The 21,656-nt window shown below is 39.4% G+C and overlaps 1 protein-coding gene across 2 annotated transcripts in view; it reads left to right on the top strand.

The window, feature by feature from the left end:
- Positions 1-21,656, top strand: part of rabgap1 (RAB GTPase activating protein 1) — a 77,049-nt gene that overhangs the window by 14,948 nt on the left and 40,445 nt on the right. Inside the window, exons 3-14 of one of the 2 annotated variants that reach the window (XM_026174138.1) lie at positions 1,907-1,936; positions 2,955-3,216; positions 3,528-3,741; positions 3,867-4,041; positions 7,064-7,224; positions 8,145-8,255; positions 9,073-9,139; positions 9,226-9,328; positions 9,652-9,821; positions 10,163-10,331; positions 12,374-12,467; positions 13,942-14,092. In XM_026174138.1, coding sequence (XP_026029923.1) covers positions 1,907-1,936; positions 2,955-3,216; positions 3,528-3,741; positions 3,867-4,041; positions 7,064-7,224; positions 8,145-8,255; positions 9,073-9,139; positions 9,226-9,328; positions 9,652-9,821; positions 10,163-10,331; positions 12,374-12,467; positions 13,942-14,092 — 1,707 coding nt within the window. The remainder of the gene's footprint in view (positions 1-1,906; positions 1,937-2,954; positions 3,217-3,527; positions 3,742-3,866; positions 4,042-7,063; positions 7,225-8,144; positions 8,256-9,072; positions 9,140-9,225; positions 9,329-9,651; positions 9,822-10,162; positions 10,332-12,373; positions 12,468-13,941; positions 14,093-21,656) is intronic. The other variant, XM_026174139.1, reaches the window with a different exon arrangement.

The raw sequence follows: 21,656 nt of genomic DNA, 5'->3' as shown, positions 1-21,656 counted from the left end.
GCAAAACTGCACCATATTTATGTCTACGACATAGAGTAGCAGAAACAAGCATTGGCACCCGAGGTGTGTGTGTGTTTGTTTTTCTTTTTTAATTTTACTGAAGAAACCTTTATCAAAACATAGTGAGTGCGTGATATAAGAGGTCCTGTCTTTATTTACACTTTTTTTCTTTATCTGAATTCACACTCATCTTCCAGCTGCAATTTCTTGAGGGTCATTCATTTGCTAATATAGTCCTATTTTAACACAACACATAGGTTATGTAAAATGGAGAAACATTGGTGAAACGTGTTCTGCATAAGGGTCACAGAGGGTCAGGTGGGAACTTTGTTTTAGATTAGGCTAATTTTTTAATAGATAGATTTTTTTATATGGCCTTACCATTAAATTCCAGAGGTGTTTTTACTTTGAATAGACTCATTAATAATAACAGTTAAGATGGCCTGATCAGATAAGTAGAATAAACTGTACAGTATAAAGTAGGAAACCAAACGAGAATGTCCAGCACACTAAATGGTGTGACTATTATTACCTTGTGTGTTAATTAAATCTGATGGACCATGATATATCAAAACATCTCAATGTTTATTCATCTTTATTTATTTGTTAGAAATAGAACTCATAAAAAAGCAAATTAGGAATTACAGTTTATACAGATTCATGTTGCTAACATACTGTTTTCATTACTAACAACCATCTTTTTTTTCTTTTTTTTTAACATCTAGCAGGGTTTGTTAATTTCACACTCTTAACCATAAACCAGCATTTATTGTTTTGCTTCCTCATTCTCACTTTGCCTTTTTTGCCGTAGTTGGTCATAGTTGGTGTTTGTATTTGCTACTTTTAATGACGAAGCCCTTGGTGATTTGTGCACATCCACATAAACTGAGGGTAAATTGTCTGGTTAAGTTTCCCTGTGCTGTTTAGGCTGCAAATGAAGGATGTCATTCATGCATCCACCGCCAGATATTGTTGCCACTGTGTGTGATTAAGTTGGATGCTATTTAACTTTGGGAGACCGTTTCCCAACTGCTGTGTCAGTCAGGTGCTTGTGTTTAAATGCGTAATATGATATTGTGCTATAGCGAGGCTGACTTACAGCTTGTTTTCTATGGTTGAATTCACTGCTCAACTTTGAAAGATATCCAGGTATTGTGGTGATATAACCTTGCTTTGACCCATTGCTGGGGAAAATATCGGTGCTTTGTGATGCGGGCGTAGCTCTTTTCACAATATAAAGACTTTCTAGGAAATAATTGTGACTGCCAGCCACTATCCTGTGTGTGTCCCTAATGGGTTCAGATTACCTCTCTTCGCCTCTTCTGCTCGATCTCTTCACAGGATGCATTTTGTCCACGTGTCTCTCAGTTTAGTTGTTATCATGTTTCTTTTTATTGAGTTGCCTTAAGAAGCGGCCTCACACGTTCGGACTATTTTCATTACTGTATGTCACTCATGTACGATACCTGTTTGTTTGTAAAGAAAAGTTATTCTGTAAAGTTCCCAGAAGATGGCGCCAGCAGAGCATAGATGTTCAATATCCATTTGCTAGAAAGTTGCTCTGCTTTGACCTTCTGTCGTGTTCTGTCTTTTGAGTTTTCATATTTCATTCATAAGACCAGTGTCTGTAAAAGCATCACAGCTCTTTTTTTATGGACAATAAAATCAAGTTTTTGCGCTGCGTATTTTGCCATCGTCTGCCTGCTGTCAGATGGTTAAAAAGCAGAACGTGACACACATCCTCTGTTCTCACAATGTAATGGCGAAATCACTCCATCCACTGGCACGCGGTCATCCTGACATCATGTTTTGGTTTTTGCCGACACACTCTTGTGCACATCTCCCTCCAGTCAGCCCATCCAGTCAGCAGAGGAGTCAGTGTCTAAACTTGTTGTTTGTTATGCAGGTGATTTCTGAGGAAGGGGTCAGCTTTAAGGTCAGTCTCTTCTCTCGCTCTCTTTCCTTTCCTCAGCTTCTCTCTTGCTTGTGAATATTATTCACCTTATTCTTCCTGTGATGTGATTCAGTGGTGATTCTGTCTGTGATTATTTGTGCTTTCTGTAATTTTGCCGTCTGTCCAGCGATGGCCTCAGCTCTTTAATACTTTGGATTTGATGATGTTAGAATTAGACTGTAGGCTGTAGTTATGCAACAGTCGCCCAGGCTTGTAGCACTTCCTGTAAAGGCCCTCTACAGCTACACAGTTACAAAACGTCAGAAGTGTGAACGTCAATATAGAATTGATAGCACACTTACGCTTGTTTAGAATGCTTTTTCTTTTTTTTATCATGTTAATAGTCCTGTATCACTAAGATAATTGGCAGTGGTAGTATCCATCCTGCAAATATATTAAGATAATTAAGTCCAGCAGCAATGGACAAATGACCTCATTCTTTTCTGCCAAAGACATAAATTAGGTTTTACTCTATCTGTTTGGAAAAATGTTCTATATTTTTACATCATTTTTGTTATCCTTAAATGATCAATACAACAGTGACCCCTACCGGCTGATCTCCTTTTCTTATACAGCTTTTGGATGCTGCTGCAGCAGGCAGGGAACAGGCATTTACCTCACTTTGTGCTGTTTGGCCAAGCTCAAGGTTTCAGTTGATACTTTCATTTATAATCAGTGTTGGCATAACTCTAAAGTCTTGATACGTCCACCCAAAGTGATCTCAATACAATGTACTAATATTGAAATATACCTAAGATACATCTTTAATGGCCAAACTGAAACAAGTGATTCATACCTTAAACACGCTGCAGTCGCTCAAAATACATTTCCATGTCACTGTTATGGGCAAGGCAACTGCATGTTTCTGCAAACTGCAAAACTCAATAATAATTCTTAATTCTGGTTAAATTGTTTGTTTGTTTTGTGCTTTTTTTGTGGTTGGGTGCATGATTATTTCTGTGTGTGTGTGTGTGTGTGTACACCTATGTGTGTGCATCAGATTGTAGGCAATGGAAGTGAGCAGCAGCTTCAAAGGGAGCTAGAAGATGTCCTCATGGACCCATCAATGGCTGACGCTGGCCTTGCGTCAGAAGCAAGGATGGATGATCTCGGTAGGGGCGATCATGCCCTTTATACCACAGCGTCACCTGTAGCCCCAGGCACTGACCCTCTGAGCGCACCCCCACCGCCACCCAAGCTGGAAATGGTGCTTCCTGTTCAGACAGCCCAAGAGAGTGAGCTGAATGAGAGGTCATACAGAGGCAAGTCAGGATGAGATGAAGTTGAATCATATTTATACCGACAATTTTACATCACATGTTTTAAACCATCCTGTTTCCTCATTCGTTTTGTTTCCTAAAGGATGAGGACTGTTGTCATTTTGTTCTTGGTTTCCTTGAATTTCATGAATTTTGCCAATTGATGTTATATTTTTTCCTTAAGCTTCTCTTACTTTTCCATTCCTTCTTTCTAACCTCCTCTCGCATGAAACTGTACAGCTGAAAGATTATAATAGATGTCATAATATTATCCTTTTCTTTCTTTCACTGCCTGTCTTTTCTCATAACTGCAGCTGATGAATCATCATCAGAATGTAGTCCTGGCAGCCCCATCCCAGATGAGGACAGCGTCGTGTTCAGCCAGCTGACATATCTAGGATGTGCCTCAGTCAATGCCCCCCGGAGTGAGGTAGAGGCCCTCCGTATGATGAGTATCCTCAGAGGGCAGTGCCAACTCCCCCTGGATGTTACACTGTCTGTGCCAGGCGTGTCTGAAGGGACTGTCAGGTAGGGCGAAAATATAGATTTTCGGTCAGTTGTGTGGATTAGTTCTAGTGCAGATGTCCAAACTTGGTACACTCTTGTTTCTTTTAAGAATTTAAACAACAGTAATTTTATTGGTGTTTTAACAGGTTGTTGGATCCACACAACAACACTGAGATTGCCAACTATCCGATCTATAAGATTTTGTTCTGCGTACGAGGCCATGATGGCACACCGGAGAGTGACTGCTTTGCCTTCACTGAGAGCCACTACAATGCTGAGATCTTCAGGATCCATGTTTTTCGCTGCCAAATCCAAGAGGCGGTAAGCATTCACTGATTATGCAACTGTCTTTGTCTAACTTAATACCACTATGTGGTATATAAGGCACTCTTTTCCAAGCTAAGGTCACAACAACAACTAGAGTAGCCAACCCCAAAAAGTTTGCAAGCAATGTAGTTGCTATTCAGTTAGTGAACAAAAGGGGGAGTGAAAGCTTCTTGATTTTATATATGGCACTGCCGTCTCTTCTTTTCACACTATTGCACCCCTCAAGTACAAATACATGTGCACACACTTGAGTTGTGGACACGGCAGCTCTGGGGGTGACCTGATGTGGCATTAGGACGCCGGTGTTGGTTTCTTTGGGTCTTGTGGGCCACGGGCACTCAATCAGTGGAGAGTTTGTGGATTCAGTCAAAGTCAAGTTTTCTGAACCTTTTATGATTGCGATAATTCAAGAAGGAAGTCTGGGGTAGGACACAGCTCTTAGGCAGCATGGCTTAGGTTGGTGATGTGTGTTAAATTAACATTCACATAAATGTCCCAAAACAATTTCCTAGCCTGTAATGAGATGATTGGTGTATCTGCCGATTATTGTAATGCTGTGTATGCAGTAGGTTCAGCAGAAATGTAAAGGAAGAGAAGAAGGTACCCGCTCATGAAACTGGGTTAAAGCTCTGCTTTCAGTGTTCAGTGACCTGATTTCTTCATCATGAAAGCCGTCTCCTTCAGTGTCACAGTGAGCCCCCAGACACTTCATCCTGTTATCCAGTTTCCGAGACTCCGATCTGTAATACACATACTCACTAAAACACTGATGCAAATACTCTCACTCAAATTAAAAAATATTCTGGACATCTCTGTTCTCTTCTTGGCACTCTTCATCTTGCACCCACCCTTCTCTTCCTTCAAGTGCCATAGCAACAAACCAGTCCACAGCATCTCCTGCTTTTTTGGGCCTCCCTTTCAGATTATTAGACTGTAGCGAGTCAGCCCATTGGTTACCCGTTCGTTTGGGGAGAAAGCTGCTCTTGTCATATGCATCACATCAGCTTCAACTTCACAGTAAACAACTCTTAAGACATGTTTAACAACTCTGTTTTCTGACCGAGGTCTTTTAAACTAACCATATGTATTATGGTGAAATGGCTCTTGCATTTGGATAAATACATTTTTTCATGGTTAAATTTGCATTCATCATTGTCCAGGGCCCTAGCAAGTCTTTCAATTAATTTGCTGAAAACTACCAAAACTATCTTTGTTCATATATAAAGAAAAATAACTCCTCAATTCTATTCAGCCCACTTTTGTATCGGACCTCCCATTATGACCCAGAGGCTAGTTTGTAATGGTGATGCAGAGGCCTCCTGACACTCAAACCCATGCCTCTTTTTTTGTTTTTTTGTTTTTTGGGGGGGGGGACGTTGACAAAAACTTGCCTCTCTCATCCAGAGATGTGTATCTATTTCTATGTAATTCACATCAGTTCAGCTCCAGTAGATGGGTTTTACAGAAGTATTCTAGGATCCTAAGAAGCTGATGCAAGTGAAACACAAATTGGCAGCTGAAGCTGATTTTTACCGTGACATCATTTAAGAATGTCTCAAAGCTTCGTGTGCACGGAAAGTACATGAAGAAAGAAAAAGCTGGCAAGTGTGAAAAAACATCCCGGGTGGAAATAAAAACAGTGTAACAAGACATTTAACACGCACCAGATCCTTAAAGGCTGCATTTTTTAGATACGGATCAAATCCAAACTTCTTATGTAATCGATTTCACAAGTTTGAGTTGAGATCAGGGACGGACTCTTTGAATGAAACTCCAGTTGTTGGGAGTAAAGGATGAAATAGTTGCCCTTTTGTTTTTGACAGCCTCTTTTGCAGAGAAAACCTGGTATTAGTTGATAAGACCTTAATGCTATTTTGGCTTGTGTGGGGCTATTTGAAAAGCACTCTGTATCAAACTAAGTTCTGCCTGCCCTGATTAGTTCTGGCGTACAACTGCCTACAGAGAGTTCCTTCGTGAAAAATTAAGATGTTGACAGCTGATCAGTTTTAAGCAGCACAGAACAACAGTCCCATTGTATTACATGTACCAATACAGGGGGTAATTTCCCCCCCCCCCCCCCCATCTAGCTCTACTCATCCCCCATCTCTTACATCCTGTCCAGTGTTGTTTCTCAATAAATAGACCTCCTGCGATCTCCTAACATCCCTGTACTGTACCAGAGATAAAACAAAGACTTTCTGTAGCAGAGGTTAGAAGCTGCTTTGTACTCTGGTCTCGTGAAAGAGCCGAAGAGCATTGTTATTTATTGATAACCGCACTTTCCCCCACCCCACCCCTCTAGTCACTGACCCCCCATGAGCGGTGCTGTTTACCGGAATTAGAAATGATCCAAAACCACTCTGCAGTGGTCCTCTAGTTGGGGGGATAGCTCTGTTTATTATCAGCCACATATGTCTCTTTAGTAGTAAGTGGACAGAAAAAAAAACTTTGCTCGCTGTGAAACCTGTGCATTTAAAGTCCCCTCAGTGGAGACGATGTAAATAATAAAAAATAAATGTAAAAAATAAATTATTACCACCTTGTGTTTTCACACTTGGCAGACTCAAGCTCTGTCTCTAGCTCTTGCTCCTCTTGAGACTTGGCAAACCTCTGGTACAGCTTGCTTTTTGTTACACAGGAACAACACCCCCACACTCAAAGTTCAAAATTAAATACAATTCAAAATGGTTAATCTGCTGAAGGTCTCTTCTGTTCCTCATAATTATGACCAGACAAATTCCACTTCGACCACTTGCACTATCCTTGTCTATGGTTACAGCACAGGAAACCTAAATCATTTGGCTGGAAAGCTTTAGCTTGTTAGTATTCTTCCTCTTTAACACTTTCAGTTTTTTTACTTTGCAACTGTTATCTTGTGTTTATACGATGTTTTGTTGAGTTTGCCTGTGTTTTTTCTTTGACACTCTTAAATTATATGTCTGTGTTAGAAGACCTTTAAATTTATATTGTCTTTTGGGATAGATATTCATTGTGCGCATTTACTTTGCTCCTGCAGGTTAGTAGGATACTGTACAGCTTTGCCACAGCCTTTCGGCGGTCAGCTAAGAGGGCAGTTCTGTCGTCTCAGCAGGCTCCCCCTCTCACCCCTGACAGTGACTTGTTTACATTTACTGTCAGCCTGGAGATTAGGGAGGACGATGGCAAGGGTACTTTCAGGTGGGAGTCACATTCACTCATCATGCATTCTAATTTTTAATCCATCATTGAATTCAAAAGTGCAATTTTAGCTGTCTATTGGAGTGTAAAATGTTTTAGTCAACATATTACACATATAAATACGGGAGCATACATCCTTAATTTTAAGAATCAACTTTTTTTTGTTGTTGTTGTTTTTTACTACTAAAGTCCCAAACCTTTCTGGGATGGGTGCTGCCAGTGAGGGGAAGCATCCCCTAATTGGTTTGGGTAAAAATGATGAAAGGAACTTTGCACTGATTTATTTAAAAAAAAGAAAAAAGTATTCTTTGGTCTCTGATGTTAACCAATCAAACACACTTTTTACCACAAGATATAACAACAAAGTTCCTGTGTTTTTTTTTTTTTTTTCATCAATCCTTCTTCACAGGTTGTTTTTATTTTATTTTCCCATAGTCCCGACTTACTTCTATGTGATGACAAGCAGCCCAAAGGGTCAGGTTATTTGGAAAACAAAATAAAACAAGCAAAAATATGCCCATGGATATTTTTAGCCGACTCGTATTTCCTCCTTATTAGCATTGGGTTATTTTTAGTGTTCCAACTTCCAAGCAAGCGGCTTCTACATGCAGGAACTCATGGCCTGCTTTTGTTTTTTCTTTGATAAAATTAAATTAGCAAGCCTCTGAAGACACTTTAAATGTTGACATATATTCTGTAACAATAACATTTCACATTTTGAAATAGTTTTTCCTTCTCTACAGTGTAAATAATCCCATCAATCTGAAGTCATACAGCAGATTTACAATATAAATTGATGATAGTGGGGCTTCTGTTTTGGTTTTTTTTAGTGGGGGGGGGGGTTGGTCGGGATGAAAAGTGAGAAATTCCAGCATGTGGACACTCTAATTAGACTGTAAAAATATTTCTTCTCTTTCCAGCGCTGTGGCAAAAGACAAGGACAAGCAAAGCTTCAAGCTGCGTGCAGGACTGGACAAGAAAATTGTCATCTATGTTCAGCAAACCTCAAATAAAGAACTGGCTATTGAGAGGTAAGATAAAGAGTTAAAACACTTATACTCTCATGCACACACATCTTCAGAATATAGGTCAGCATTTTACTAAGCAGTGCCCTGGAGTCCTCATGATTAAGTGTTTTTGTGAATTTTAGTTTCATGCAGTGATCAAATATGTCTAAATTTCTCATAAATGATGGTCGTGCTCAGAGGCATTGAAGGTCTTTTTGTTCAGAGTTCTTTTTAAGTTGTTTCTAATTAACTGAGAGAAGTGGAGTGGTTTCAGATGAGTTATTTTAAAAAAAGAAAGAAGAAAGAAAAGAGGAGAAAAAACCACACGAGGTGGCTCTTAACTTGATAAAAGAATGTGGAAACAATCTAAGTTCATGTAAACGGCCATAAATGTCCATAAAGTTGACCAGACATTCTTAAGAAGTAAGTCACTCTGTAATAAACACCTTCACATCCGTATGTCAGTCCATGTCAAGAACCGTTGTTAGGTGGTGATCGAGGTTAGTCTCATTTTCCACACTTTAATAAATCAGTGGAAATTTAAACATTTCTTTACCTTTTTTGCAGACTTTCATCCTCGCCATGATTTGTTCTTGATTTGTGAACCTAGAGAAGGTGACGATTTTAGTGGAGTGTTTAACGTTCTCCGTGCTCTGGTCTGTGTTAGAGGATCATTTCAGGAAGCTATTATTGGTAACATGTGTGACCTTTTTTTTTTTTTAACGATTTTTTTATTTTATTTTTTTTTGAGAGATTCATAGTCGTATGCCTCGCGTTTCTTTCCCCCTTATGTAATCATATTCCTAGCACATTTTTCTTTCTCTATATGTGCTTTCCTTAGGTGTTTTGGACTCCTGCTCAGCCCTGGGAAAAATGTGAAGAACAGTGACATGCACTTGCTAGACCTGGTGGGCCCCTTTTTTCACTTTTCTATGTGTATCTATGCGTTTGTTGTTCTGTGTTTGCTAACTTCTTGAGACTTGTACCTCCTCAGGAGTCAATGGGAAAGAGCTCAGACGGGAAGTCTTACATCATCACAGGAAGTTGGAACCCCAACACGCCTCAGTTCCAGGCTGTGAATGAGGAAACGCCTAAAGGTAGGAGCCAAGAATCAATTTAAGATTTGTATAAGACATAAATAGTTTTCATTAGTGATTATTTCCTTAGTTTATTGGATTGCTGGCTGGTTATTCACTCATATTTCACGGCAGTATGTGACAGAAGTATTTGAGTGTGGTGGTTATTAACAGAACTTTGCCCAAGCCAAGCTGTAGAGAAATAAAGGATATAATAAATGGACATTGTAAAAAGGAATGATAACGATAACAGTTGTTTTTAATATATTAATTACTTGTAGATGGAAAATTCGGTCAGTAAGTACAGATAATATTGTAACTTCTGTCTTTTTTCCCCCCTTCAGATAAATTCATGTACATGACAACAGCAGTGGACCTGGTGATTACAGAGGTGGAAGAGCCCGTTCGTTTTCTTCTGGAGACGAGGGTCAGAGTGTGCTCCCCAAACGACAGGCTGTTCTGGCCCTTCAGCAAGCGCAGCTACACCGAGACTTTCTACCTTAAACTGCGACAGGTTTGTCAAATCATGAAGCAATCTGCATTTAAATTAATTCAGCCGATGGTCTCTGTGACCAGATATTAGCTGTGACCTGCAGTGGTAGAATGCAATATTTTGTGCCTTTTACTAAGTGGTATATGAACAAAGAAAAGAAGTAACAAATGTTTTATCAGCTATTCAGGGGATGATATCCTCACATTTTTACTCCATGTTGAAAACTCACACATACGCCCTTGAAAACTTTTTGTGAAAGTTTTAATTTGTTAATGATAGTTGTTAGAGTCAGACGTTTGGATTTAAGGGAAAGGTAAACCTTAGGACTTTTTCCTGTGGTCAAACACATCTTCTCTTTTCAGATGGAGCGTAAAGAGCGTAAGAGCCCTGCCTCTGACACACTGTATGAGGTGGTGAGTTTGGAAAGTGAAACCGAGAGAGAAAAAAGGAAGACCACAGCCAGTCCCAGTATCCTGCCAACTGGGCCTGGCGGGATGGTCCCTTCCCCACCCGAGGACGATGAAGAGGAAGGTACTTGTAATGCTGCCGTACTTTTTCAGCTACTTTTTTGTTATTCACTTTTGTAGTCTAAAAGTAAGTACATTTTATTTATACAGCACATTGAAAATGCTTTACAATTCAAAAATAGCTAAAAGAGGGGTTCCTCAAATTTACATAAAACAACACAGCAACAACCCGTGTTTCAACCAAATGTCCAGAGATTAGGGATGGGTATCGTCTAGGTTTTATCCGATACCGGTGCCAAACCGGTACTTTTGAAACGGTGCCGGTGCTTAAACGGTGCTCAAACCGGTGCTTAAAGAATGGAGAACACAAACTTTGTCCAAAACCTCTCATGTTCAGCTGTTTTCCACTTTTTCTTTGGTCATTTTAGCCTTTTTGGCCAGGGTGAAGGGAGTATCTGCCATCAAACAAGAGGACAGCCGCATGTAACTACGAGGTGTTTGCTAGTTCACCTTACATGCATTAATGTAATAACGTGGTTAGCCTACTCAACATAAATTACACACGAACAACATCAAACTACTCACGCAGAGAAGAACAGCTGCTGCTGCATCATCATCCGTCATCATTTCTGCTACACTGGCAGGGCTAGGGGCCAGGACTCTCCTCTTCGTGTTTTTGGGGGATGTTGCTAACTCCGGGTCCGATAACAGGCACCACACCCGCAGTAGATGTGCACAGCGTGAGGTCTTGCAGAAAGCTATCAAATACGGTGCATTTCTCTGCTTTAAAAAAACCCCCGCTTTTGACCGCTTCGCCTTGGGCATTTTTAATCTGTAGCTCTGCTCTAAAAGAACGTACGTACCTGGGCCCGCCTACTATCCTTGGGAAGGTAAAATGATTGGCTAGAATCCAAAGTGTAAGACATCTCAGGAAAATAAAGCACCGACATGTGCGCTACTTTTCGGTCTGGTTACTACCGTTTATGTCAGAACCGGTGCCATACTGGTACCCATCCCTGCCAGAGGTTAGCAGTTTCCAAAAGTTTGACAAGAATTTTGTGTCTTCAGCTTAAATTTAAAGACAGCCATAGTTGATTCTTGTCTAAGGTCCTTGGGAGATCATTCCTATTACTAGTCCTATTGTACCAAAACAGCAAAGGCGTGGCCCCTTGAAATAGTGATTGCGAAGGAGACATAATTGTAACATTTACCCTTTTAAACAAAGTGCTTTTTGTTTAGAAGCTATACACGTTTTGGTGCAATCTTGAAAAAGCTCATTAACACAACTTAGCACTGGTTCATTTGTTACATTTTTCAATTTATCCTTTTTTTGATCTTGATACCAGCTACATGTTGCAAAAATATTGTAAAAGTAACATCTTAGTTAAAATACTGCTGCTGCTTTCTTTGGGCCTTGTTTACTGCAATATGCAGTTTTGCAAAGTGAAAAATTGTCTATCATGTCAAAATTTGAAATACTTCTTGGCAGTCGTGGACACATTTTCCTCCAAACTAAAGAGGAGAGGGATCTTTTGCCTTGTTATTAGCACACAGTACTAAGGGTAGCCTCTGTTATGGTACCATTAATGTTGAACTAAATGTACAGGTTTGGAGTAACATGTGCTCCCATCTGGTGATAAACTGATCTGCATGCAGTCCAGATCTGTCACACATAGAAACCTTTTTTGACATCATTACTCAAAGAAAAGTTGAAAAAGGAGGCTCTGAAGTGTTGAGCCACTGAAGTCATACACTTAGTAAGAATGGGGAACATTATGCATTGTTCATCAAACTGCCTTTTAAAAGAAGAGATGATGCAACGAGTGGTAAAATGCATGCATCCCCATTTATTTATTTTTTTATTTTTTTATGAACAGTCTTACTGAGATTAAGTTTAAAATGAGCACATCCCATTTCTCAGTTGCTGCATATTAACATCAAAGTAGGGTTTAAACAAATATCAAATTTTTGCTGTTTGTTTTTTTATGATTTCATTTGTACATGCAGGAGTAAAGATTAACTGTTGACAGAGTTAAATGTTTAAAAAGGTATGGTCATGGATTGTTGCTTTGAAAAAAATTGATTGCCCCCCGCCCCTCTTCACAGATAATGACGAGCCCTTACTTAGCGGTTCCGGTGATGTTTCAAAGGAGTGTGCAGAGAAGATCCTGGAGACGTGGGGAGATTTGTTATCCAAGTGGTAAGGTGTTTTCCTCTTCGTGCTCCACTTCCGTCGCCATTGAAGTCATTGTACACAGATGCAGTGTAATCCATGTGAAGGAAAGAACAGCGGGTAGCAGTTGTTGATAAGCAGCTTATTAAGATGATTTCCTTCTTCCAGTGTGGAATTAGTTTTTAATCAAAAGCTTGTGATGAGCAGAATAGAAACTGCACGAGCTTTAATTAGCTGTAAATTAACACGCAAACAAGCTCTAATATTCAGCTGTCTTTGTCCCTGTCTGTTGTTGTTTGTTTTTCAGTGCAACGCTGAAATATACTTTAAATTGTTACAGTATATACATAGTATGATGATGTTATCCTATTGTACTAGATTTGGCTTTTAAAACACCTTCAGAGAAGGACCCAATGATGATATGATCATTAAAGCGATTAATTCTTTTTTTTTTTTTAATGTTTATCTCTCTTTGCTAATAATAACAATGGCTAAATAAAGAAAGGAATCATAAGACTAGCAAGTCATAACACTAGGCTTTCTTTGTGTGCTTCTGTGATTTTTTTGTGTGTATGTATTGTGGCATTGTTGAATGGGGCACAGAGAAGCAAATCACAGAAAGCCCTTTACAATCTTATGCCCTGAGGACCAGGCCTGGCATTACTTACATCACATGCACTCTCACATGCATGCACACACATGTACGCAGTTTCCCATCTTGGTCTCGGTAGAAATGCCACGTATTGCATAACCTGACGCCCGGGACAGATAAACAAAACAAACCCAGAAAAATAGAGGGGGCATGAATTAAGAAAAGGGGGGGGGGGGGGGGGGGGGGGGGTGAGAGAATCATCAGGGATTCAGGGATTTTTCTGTCTGCTTCAGTCAGGCGATAGTTAGTGCCAAGGTACCTCCAGTTTGCCTTCTCCTTCTTTTGCGTGTGCATGTGCGCGCGTGTCTACCTCTCCTCTGTATCTCTTAACACTAATGGGCTTGCAGATCCCTGAGTTCATTTAAATCTGCGTGCAGGGTATAACACTCTCAGCAGGCTTAAGATTTAAAAGTGAAAGGAAAGAAGGAAAGAAAACATTGAAATTAGTTTTTATGTGTTTTTCTTGCTTTTTCCTGTTGGGCTATTGCTTTTTATTAGCTGTTGTTTTGTTGCTGCTGAAAGTAAGATGGGGATAAAATAAAACACATTAAAAAATAATTTAATAGATAAATAAGTTGTCATGCGTTTGCTGTACAAAAGGTGCTCATATGTTGCATTCTGAAAGAGTGATTGTTGAGTTCTTGGTCGAGTGTATTGATTGATTAGGCGAGGTGTGATTGCATATAAATCATTTTTCTTGTGGTATCAAGCCCCACTTGTCATCTTGGTCTTGGCTCTGCCAGTCATCAATAGGGATGATAATGGCTCATTAAAAACATTATAATTAAATAAACATCATTTTATTTTAGTATATATTTGGTAAACTGATCTTTTCTTTCCCCATTGTAGGCACGTGAACTTATCAGTGCGTCCCAGACAGCTGCCAGCTTTGGTGCGGAGCGGCATTCCTGAGGCACTCCGTGGGGAGGTTTGGCAGCTCCTGGCAGGCTGTCATAACAATGACCACCTGGTAGAAGAGTACCGCACACTCATTACAAAGGTAATGCCTCGCAAACATATTACTGATGAGTAGAAAACACTTTCAATTCAGGTTGTTCAGTGATTAGAAAAGCAGTCCTTAAACACAGTCACTCAGTCTGAAGCACCTGTATTATTTTGGCTCATCAGTGAGATATCCCCTCTGAGGATTTCTTATACAGTTACTGAGATAGACTGTTAACTTTTAACAGTTTTGTCCTTTCATTGGTGTCACTTTAGATTTCATAGTGCAATACAAGAGATTATATCTTCAGATCGGAAACATTTAGTTCATAGATGTTATGTGTTTTTTTGGTTTTGGTTTGTACTTCCAGACAATATGTGTTACTGTTTTCTTCTTTTTTGCTTCAGTCCTGGTTAAATTTTAGCAACTCAAAGTACACCCCAGAGGCCAGCAGTGGCCTTGTGTCATAAGTTTTTCTCTCATGTGCTTCAAACTTGTGATAATAACCACTGTTGCCATGTAGATCGCACAAGATGATAACACTCTGTGTTATGTGTGTGTACACACCTATCTTTTTTCAGAACAAATTAGTGGTTTGTTAATGGCCCCATTAGATGCCTTCAGTAACAGAGAAGCATAGTGTCTAGAGCCTGTAACTACATATCAGTCATTTTGAAAAGGGAATAATCCTTTAAGATATTAGCTGTGTTGTTTTCAAAAATGACTGAAAAGATCAAAAACATTAAGACGAGGAAAACATGATTACGTTTTGTGCCTATATACAGCCAGAAATGTATTATATTAAACGACATAGACTGTTTGATTTGCGAGCTTTTTATTTGAGTTTTTAGGACTTCTGCTAGTGTGTAGATCTGGACATCTGCTCTGATATATATATTCAGCTTGCATTTAAGTTTCAGGTTGTCAGAGCACCATGATGTGTTTGTGGTAGTCCATCTGTGTGAGCTTGTGTGGAAGCTTCAGGGGTGACTTGTGTCTTGTCTAGCGTCACACACGCACAATCATTCTGATCAAACTTGAGTTTTGGGGTTAATGCACACTACAGGAACCGGGAAGTGAACCACAGACCTTCCGACAACCTGCTCTACCCCCTGAGCCCCACAAAAAGAAATCATGGTAAAATGATCAGGTACAAGTACTAGTCTGAAAACTAGTGGAAAAAATAGCCATTGTCCAAACAAAACTTTGAAAGTCCTTAAAAAAGCCTTGAGAACTTGTGCTCAACACCACCTTCAAAGAAAATTAGAAGAAAGTCTGGCTCCTTGAAAGCAAAATATAAAGAAATGAGGGGTTCAGCAAGAAATAACAAAAGGTTTGTACCAAAAAATTGCAACTGAACTTGGAAGTCAGTATTTCAGAGTTTCCAGATGGAATTCTTAACTGGAAAGCCCCCTCAAGTTTGACTTCCAACTTGAAAAGTCAGAGCAGTCCCACCAGTCCTGACTTAGCAATGCTTAACAATCCAATATGGCGGCTGCTCATGTAAACGATAGTAAAACTGTAAAACTTGTAGTCTGTGCTGCCTTTGTTGTCTATCCGTCACTGGCTAAATAAACCACACACAGAGCATTGAGCAGGCTCTGTCTGTCAGCATGCTGCAGTGGTGCAAAAAAATAAGCACTGTGCTCTATTGCTAGTCATGCATGAATGTCTCTAACTTGATAAGGAGCAAAAGAAATCCAATTTTCGCCTTGCTTTTATCGACTTTACGGCTGGAATATGCTCAACTTGGGAGTGATATCACTCCCACCTCTGACTTCTGAGATAAACGAACACAGGAATACTGGAAAGCAGATGCACCCCAGGAGAAGGGGGTGGGGGGTACTCCTAGAACCTATTAGCTGGGTGGGGGTGGCATTTTTAAGTGGCCTTATTTGTACATGACTACCCTTCTTGTGCGCTGAGAGCAGTGTATTAGCTTATGTAATTTTATTTATTATTTTTTGACCACAACTCTGTCTGCTGTTCTTATATAAAGGCAAGGACCTGCAGGGCAGCAAACTTGGTCTCAGGTGGTGACAAGATGTTAACCTTGCCCTTCCCTGCCTTCCTCTTTTCCCCTCTGACCTTCTTTTTTGTCACCCACCTTTTCCCTTTCTATTATCTCTAGTGTTGCCTGTAAGCATTTTCTGTGTTCCTGCACTTGCTAGGTAAATAGTTGGAAAAGAGTGCCTGCTCAAAAAGAGCTCTTGCAAAATAATGCATTAGCCATGCTGTAGTTCCGTTAAAATGAATGGCATGAGTGGAATCTGAGCAACGGATCCTTGTGCCAACATATTGATAGCTTTTGGACTGGATGTTGGGTGGGAATTCATTACACAAGCAGGACAGCATTCCAGGATTGTACTGGAGCCCACTGAAAGGGAGGGAAACACATGCAGAGGATTTATATTTTATTTAGACTTGTTAAAACTCAGTGAATTAGACAAGAACAGTTTAAGAATGGAAAGATTATAGATAGCTTAAAAAAGAAAATACATTGTTATTAATATAATATAAAAAATATGCAGGTTTTGAAATGTGCTGCATAATGGGACTCTAAATATAGTATGTAAAAATTAGGAAGGACTTATTGTTCCCATTGTGTTAATTTTCTTATTCTCTTATGTACTGCTGAGGCTCATTTATTCTTTGCCTTTTTTTGGCACATGATTTGACATTTACACATACTATGTGCCAGCTCTTAATTTTCTCAGTGTGTTCACTTTCCAGCCTATGTTTATGTGTATCTCTTTGTGCTTTGTTGCGTGTCCTTGCTGGTTCCATCTTTTGTTCTCTAACCCTATCTGTACTTGGTGTTCATCCACGTTAACTGAAAGCGGGGTATTGACGGAAGGAGAAATTATAGTTAGAAATTTACCCTGTTACTTTCACAATGAGGTCCAATGAATTTCCTCCATATGAGGGTTGGTTAGCACTCCACAAGGGCCCAATAAACTCATCATATTTTGCATTAGTTCCATAAATTATAGTGAGTAGAATCCAATCACTGATGGAGTTAACTACGTTTGGAAAACAAATAATTGGGTTTAGCAGCACTCAGGTTCACTGGCAGATGATTTTAATCAGGAGGATGTTACGAAAGGCAACGTGACGTATACTGGCAGACAACGAGTTGTTGTTACAGCGCGTCACAGAAACAGTGTCACCGTATTATAGCGTGACGTGTTTTTATTGTATTTTCTCATTTCATATAGTAAGTAAAAGACCTTATGGTAAATAATCTATTTCAGTTTAAATAGTGAAATAGTGGTTTTAGCATTTTTTTCAAAGACTATTTATCTTGATAACAGTAATGTGGACATCAGATCACAACAAGGGATAACATAAGTTATAAGTATTTGTTTATTTTAGATCGCAAGAAACTATTTAATATTGCAACAATAAATTGGAATGCAGCACAAGCAGATACGTTGACTAAATGGGTTATAAGTAGCAGTTTATTATGTTGTTGTGAATGGAATTTGGAGGAAAGGTCGTAAAGAGAAATAGGCATAACTTTGCTTGCGTTAGCATTTTTAGCCGTGTACATGTGCCAACAAAGTGGCTGCCCAGCATATATGACTAGTGCATGCATGGTTCATAATGGTGTTACTGGATTGTATTTAAGCATGTTTCAGTCTCATTTGCCTAGGCTAGGTGGGCAAAATAGTTGAAAGTTTGCTCCAAGCAAAAGGGCACACTTTGTGTGACACAATTATGTGTGCAGTGTAGACTCAAAGTGATCCTCAGACCTGCCGCACCAGCCTCCTGTGGGGAGCCAAGCAATCACTTCTAACTACCTGTCTGCCTGAATGTGTCTGCTTGACCCACATAATGACCTGTCTCCCTGCCTCTTTGTCTTTGTGTCTTTATAATTATTTGTATTTGTTTACACCTGACTCTGACACTCTCTGGCTTCTACCTGCGCCCATTTGTGTTCATGTCAAGTCGTGCATCTCATTGCTTTTCTTTGTCTGGGTGCTCGTTTGTGATTCATCACATTGTCATCATGCCTTTTTCTCTTTCCTCTCCTGCTGTCTTGTCATCCTAGCATATCTTTCTCCTTTTTTCTGTGTGACTGTATACACATCCGTGCCATAGGTTTATGCTGTTCAGACTTCTTGAAGGCAGAAACTGAAATACTTACATAGCCAATCCCAGAAGGTTAAGAAAGTCAGATTAAAGCATTTCAGTGCTGTTCTGGTTTTTGTTGAATCTATTTTTGTTTTTGCACTAATGTGTAGATATTCTTCTCTTGCCTTGTGCTTTTATCAGTTAGCTCTTTTCCCTTTGGACACCTTTTGGTTAGATAGTTAGATAATCTCTGTAAACAGATTTTGCATATGAATATGTATCACAGCTCACAATGTTTGGTACCAGAAACTTTTTGTCTCTAGTCAGTTTGTATTCCTAGTGCTGTTGGCCAGTCATGTTTGAGCAGGCTTTGGCTGCGTGTAGGTGAAGATTCTGTGCAGAGATTACAAAAAGCTGGGCTTGCTAAGGATTGTCTTATTGCATTGGAGTCACACTGGGTTAAATATGTACACTTGGGTTTTAAGGGGTATTTATTATTTTCTTCTTTTTTTTGGGTTGTATGGAAGCCCCAAACGCAATTTCATTGTTCTTGACAATGACAATAAATAAATAAATACCAAATACCAAATCTGCTGAAATGAAATCTTGAAACCCTTAGCTTGTCGATTTAGATTTTATTTGTTTTTTCTGTTTAATGTATCTGGATTCCTGAACAATGACTAGTGGACAAAAATGAAAATCTTGGCCTTGAAATCTACTGGCTACACAAGTGCTTACCAGCAAAGACTATGGCAGTGGTGGTCTTTCTTTTAAAGAAATAAGCTGCCCTAAGCACTAGCATGATTACCTGTTAATTTCACAATTAACTCGAGCTTCCTACAGCAATACTGGGTTTTGTCTGGTATGGAATGGCTCATGGCAAGATGAGCAAGAAGAAAGAAAAAAACAAAACAAAACGATGAAGTAGTTAAACCTAACAAACTTGGGTGCTAACCAGAGATCAACAATGGATCATATATCGATTGTGGGAGAGAGTATGAGCATGCAGCGTTTAAAGCGTGGAAGTACTGACCTTACTTTAAGTTTGATTCCATAAAAAGTGACAAAAACATTAGTGTCCGTTGTGCGTGGGAAGAAAACTTATTTTTACACCGAACCCCCCCCCCCAAACAAGCGCCGAGTGCGCTACGACGTAATGGGAAATTCACACAGAAACTAGCGGATTCTTTAACTGACCGCAGCACACCTGCACCAGGGTAAACCTCCACCTACCCCACTCCTACTTTACAGGTGAAAATAGAGCAAAAGGACCGCTGAGTCTTTGATTTTATTTATTTTCTGCTGTGTTTTACTTGCATCTATTTGAAAGACTGAGTGTAAAAACAAAAAATATTTTATTTTATGTGCTGGAATGTGCAGAAAATAGGTTTAAATGTTAAACTAATTTATTCAACTCAGAGAATGTTGCATATAATTAAATTTTTACTTGATGCATAAAGTTAAAAGATTAAAACTAATAAAACAAGTTTTAAAAAGAGACTTTTCCATTTGATTACATTTTGTATGATGGATTATGCAGAAAAAGTAGAATTGGGCTGAGAATCGCTTTATCACCTCTTCAGGTTGTAAATCGTGTTTTTAAAAAGTAACTAAGTAATTAAATACTTTTGAAAATAAGTAATCAGTAAAGTAACAGGATTACTTTTTTTGGGAAGTAATCAGTAATTAGTTACTGATTACTTTTTTCAAGTAACTTGACCAACACTGGTGCTAACAGTGTAGCTCAGTGAGTTAACAACTACATCAAAAACGTAGAATAGAGCCCAGGGGTCGATAAAAGTGGAGAAATTGGTATCATACTCAAAGCAGTTAATGGTAAGTCTGAGTTTCTTTGTAACCTGGAGAGGCAGGGCAGCAGAGATGAGAAGGATGATAAGGGACTGCTCTGAATGGGTGTCACAAGGAAAGCTTTACAGCAAAAACGTCTGGACTGGGAGCCAAGTGAATGACCTGAGGCTGGAAAACTTGTTTTTTTTGGTTTTGGGTTTTTGTTTTTTTGGTTTTTTTTTGGATGCTGGAGGTGCTTAATGTTGACAGCCAAATTGATCTGGACAGACTGCACTGTTTTTTTTAGATTTAATGCGAACCCCGTTGGTTTTAAAAATCTACCATTGAGAATAGTGAAATGCACTTACTGGACCCCCACAAACACCTGCTGAAATGATGAGGACAAAGAACAGGGTAAAGATGGATTTTATATTGAGTTTGGATTGCTGATTGTTGTGTGGTCTCTATTTGTTTCAGTTGTTTTTTTCCTTCATCATGATTTATAAGTGGGAAAATTCCTATATGAAGGAAAACCCTGCAATACAAACAAATACAAATGATTACGAGATCATCTAAGCAAAGTATACTATCAGTAATGTGTTCTTTATCGTTTTTATCATTGTTGATTGTTGTTGTTGTCCATTTTTTCCTTCCCTGGCCTTAGGTATCAGACTGTACTGCAGTTTTTTGGTGTTTTATTGTTGTCAGGTGTGTGTCAGCTGCTGAACACCTGACCTTGAGCGGATGCTAAGCAGGGAAGCATCATATGGACGGCTAACAGGGCTAACATGTGCAGAGCTTGCAGACCACGGGACAGCACACTGTACTCATATTTTAGCTCTTAGCTTCTTGCTGCTTTGCGTATCTTTCTCCTCCAGCTCGTCCTCCTCTCTCTTTATTAAGCTTTGTTTTTCTTTTGACTTCCATGCTCATTTTTCCTCCCCTTCCACTCCTCCTTCCAGCCCCTTAGTCCTACTGTCGTCTATTTTTAGCTCCTCGTGTGTTGAGCAGAAGAGGTGCGTGAAAGCATGGGAGTGTGTCTGGATTGCGGGGGAGAAAGGTGCAGGCTGGTGTGCGTGTGTGTGACTGTGTGGGTATGTTTGGGTCTCCATCACGCTACACCAAATTGCCCACCACGAGGCACACTCTGCAGTCTTCAGACAGTCATTAGGAGTAGGATGTTGACAGTGCTGGGCTAGATATGACAGTAATTACTACCTAATGAAGCTGCTAAATTTAGTGCTCTATATTGAGTAATTCAATTTAATCCTCACATTATGTGGTTTAAAATAACTCGCTGCTCATGTATACAGAATCAGGACACAAACAAGTTCACTGACAAAGTTTTACTAAAAGTGCAAACATTCAGAAATATGGAGGGTATTAAACCAACCTGAGAATGTCATGAGAAATTAAGTTGGTGCCATGTAGCAGTGTAGATGTTTAGTACTTCCTTCGCTTCCTCCCTGCCTTAATAGCCACAGATAATGATTGACTCTTGAAATTAAACAATCATAGTATAGCCAATCATCCTTATGCAGATCACAAACATGATGATCTTACCTCTGTTCATAAACTGATAAGTTGCATTGATGACATAAACTGTTGGATGTCTTGAAACTTTTTAGAGCAGAATAGAGTCTCTGAAACCTTGACAGTATTTTAGACAGTGATCTCAATTTAGATCTCATTATTTTTGATTATTTTATTGTTGTATTATTTGTATTTGAAGGATTATCCAAATTATCAGTAGGAC

Source organism: Astatotilapia calliptera, chromosome 7, assembly GCF_900246225.1.
Source record: "Astatotilapia calliptera chromosome 7, fAstCal1.2, whole genome shotgun sequence".
Classification (NCBI taxonomy): Eukaryota; Metazoa; Chordata; class Actinopteri; order Cichliformes; family Cichlidae; genus Astatotilapia; species Astatotilapia calliptera.
This window is presented reverse-complemented; position numbering and strand designations above follow the sequence as displayed.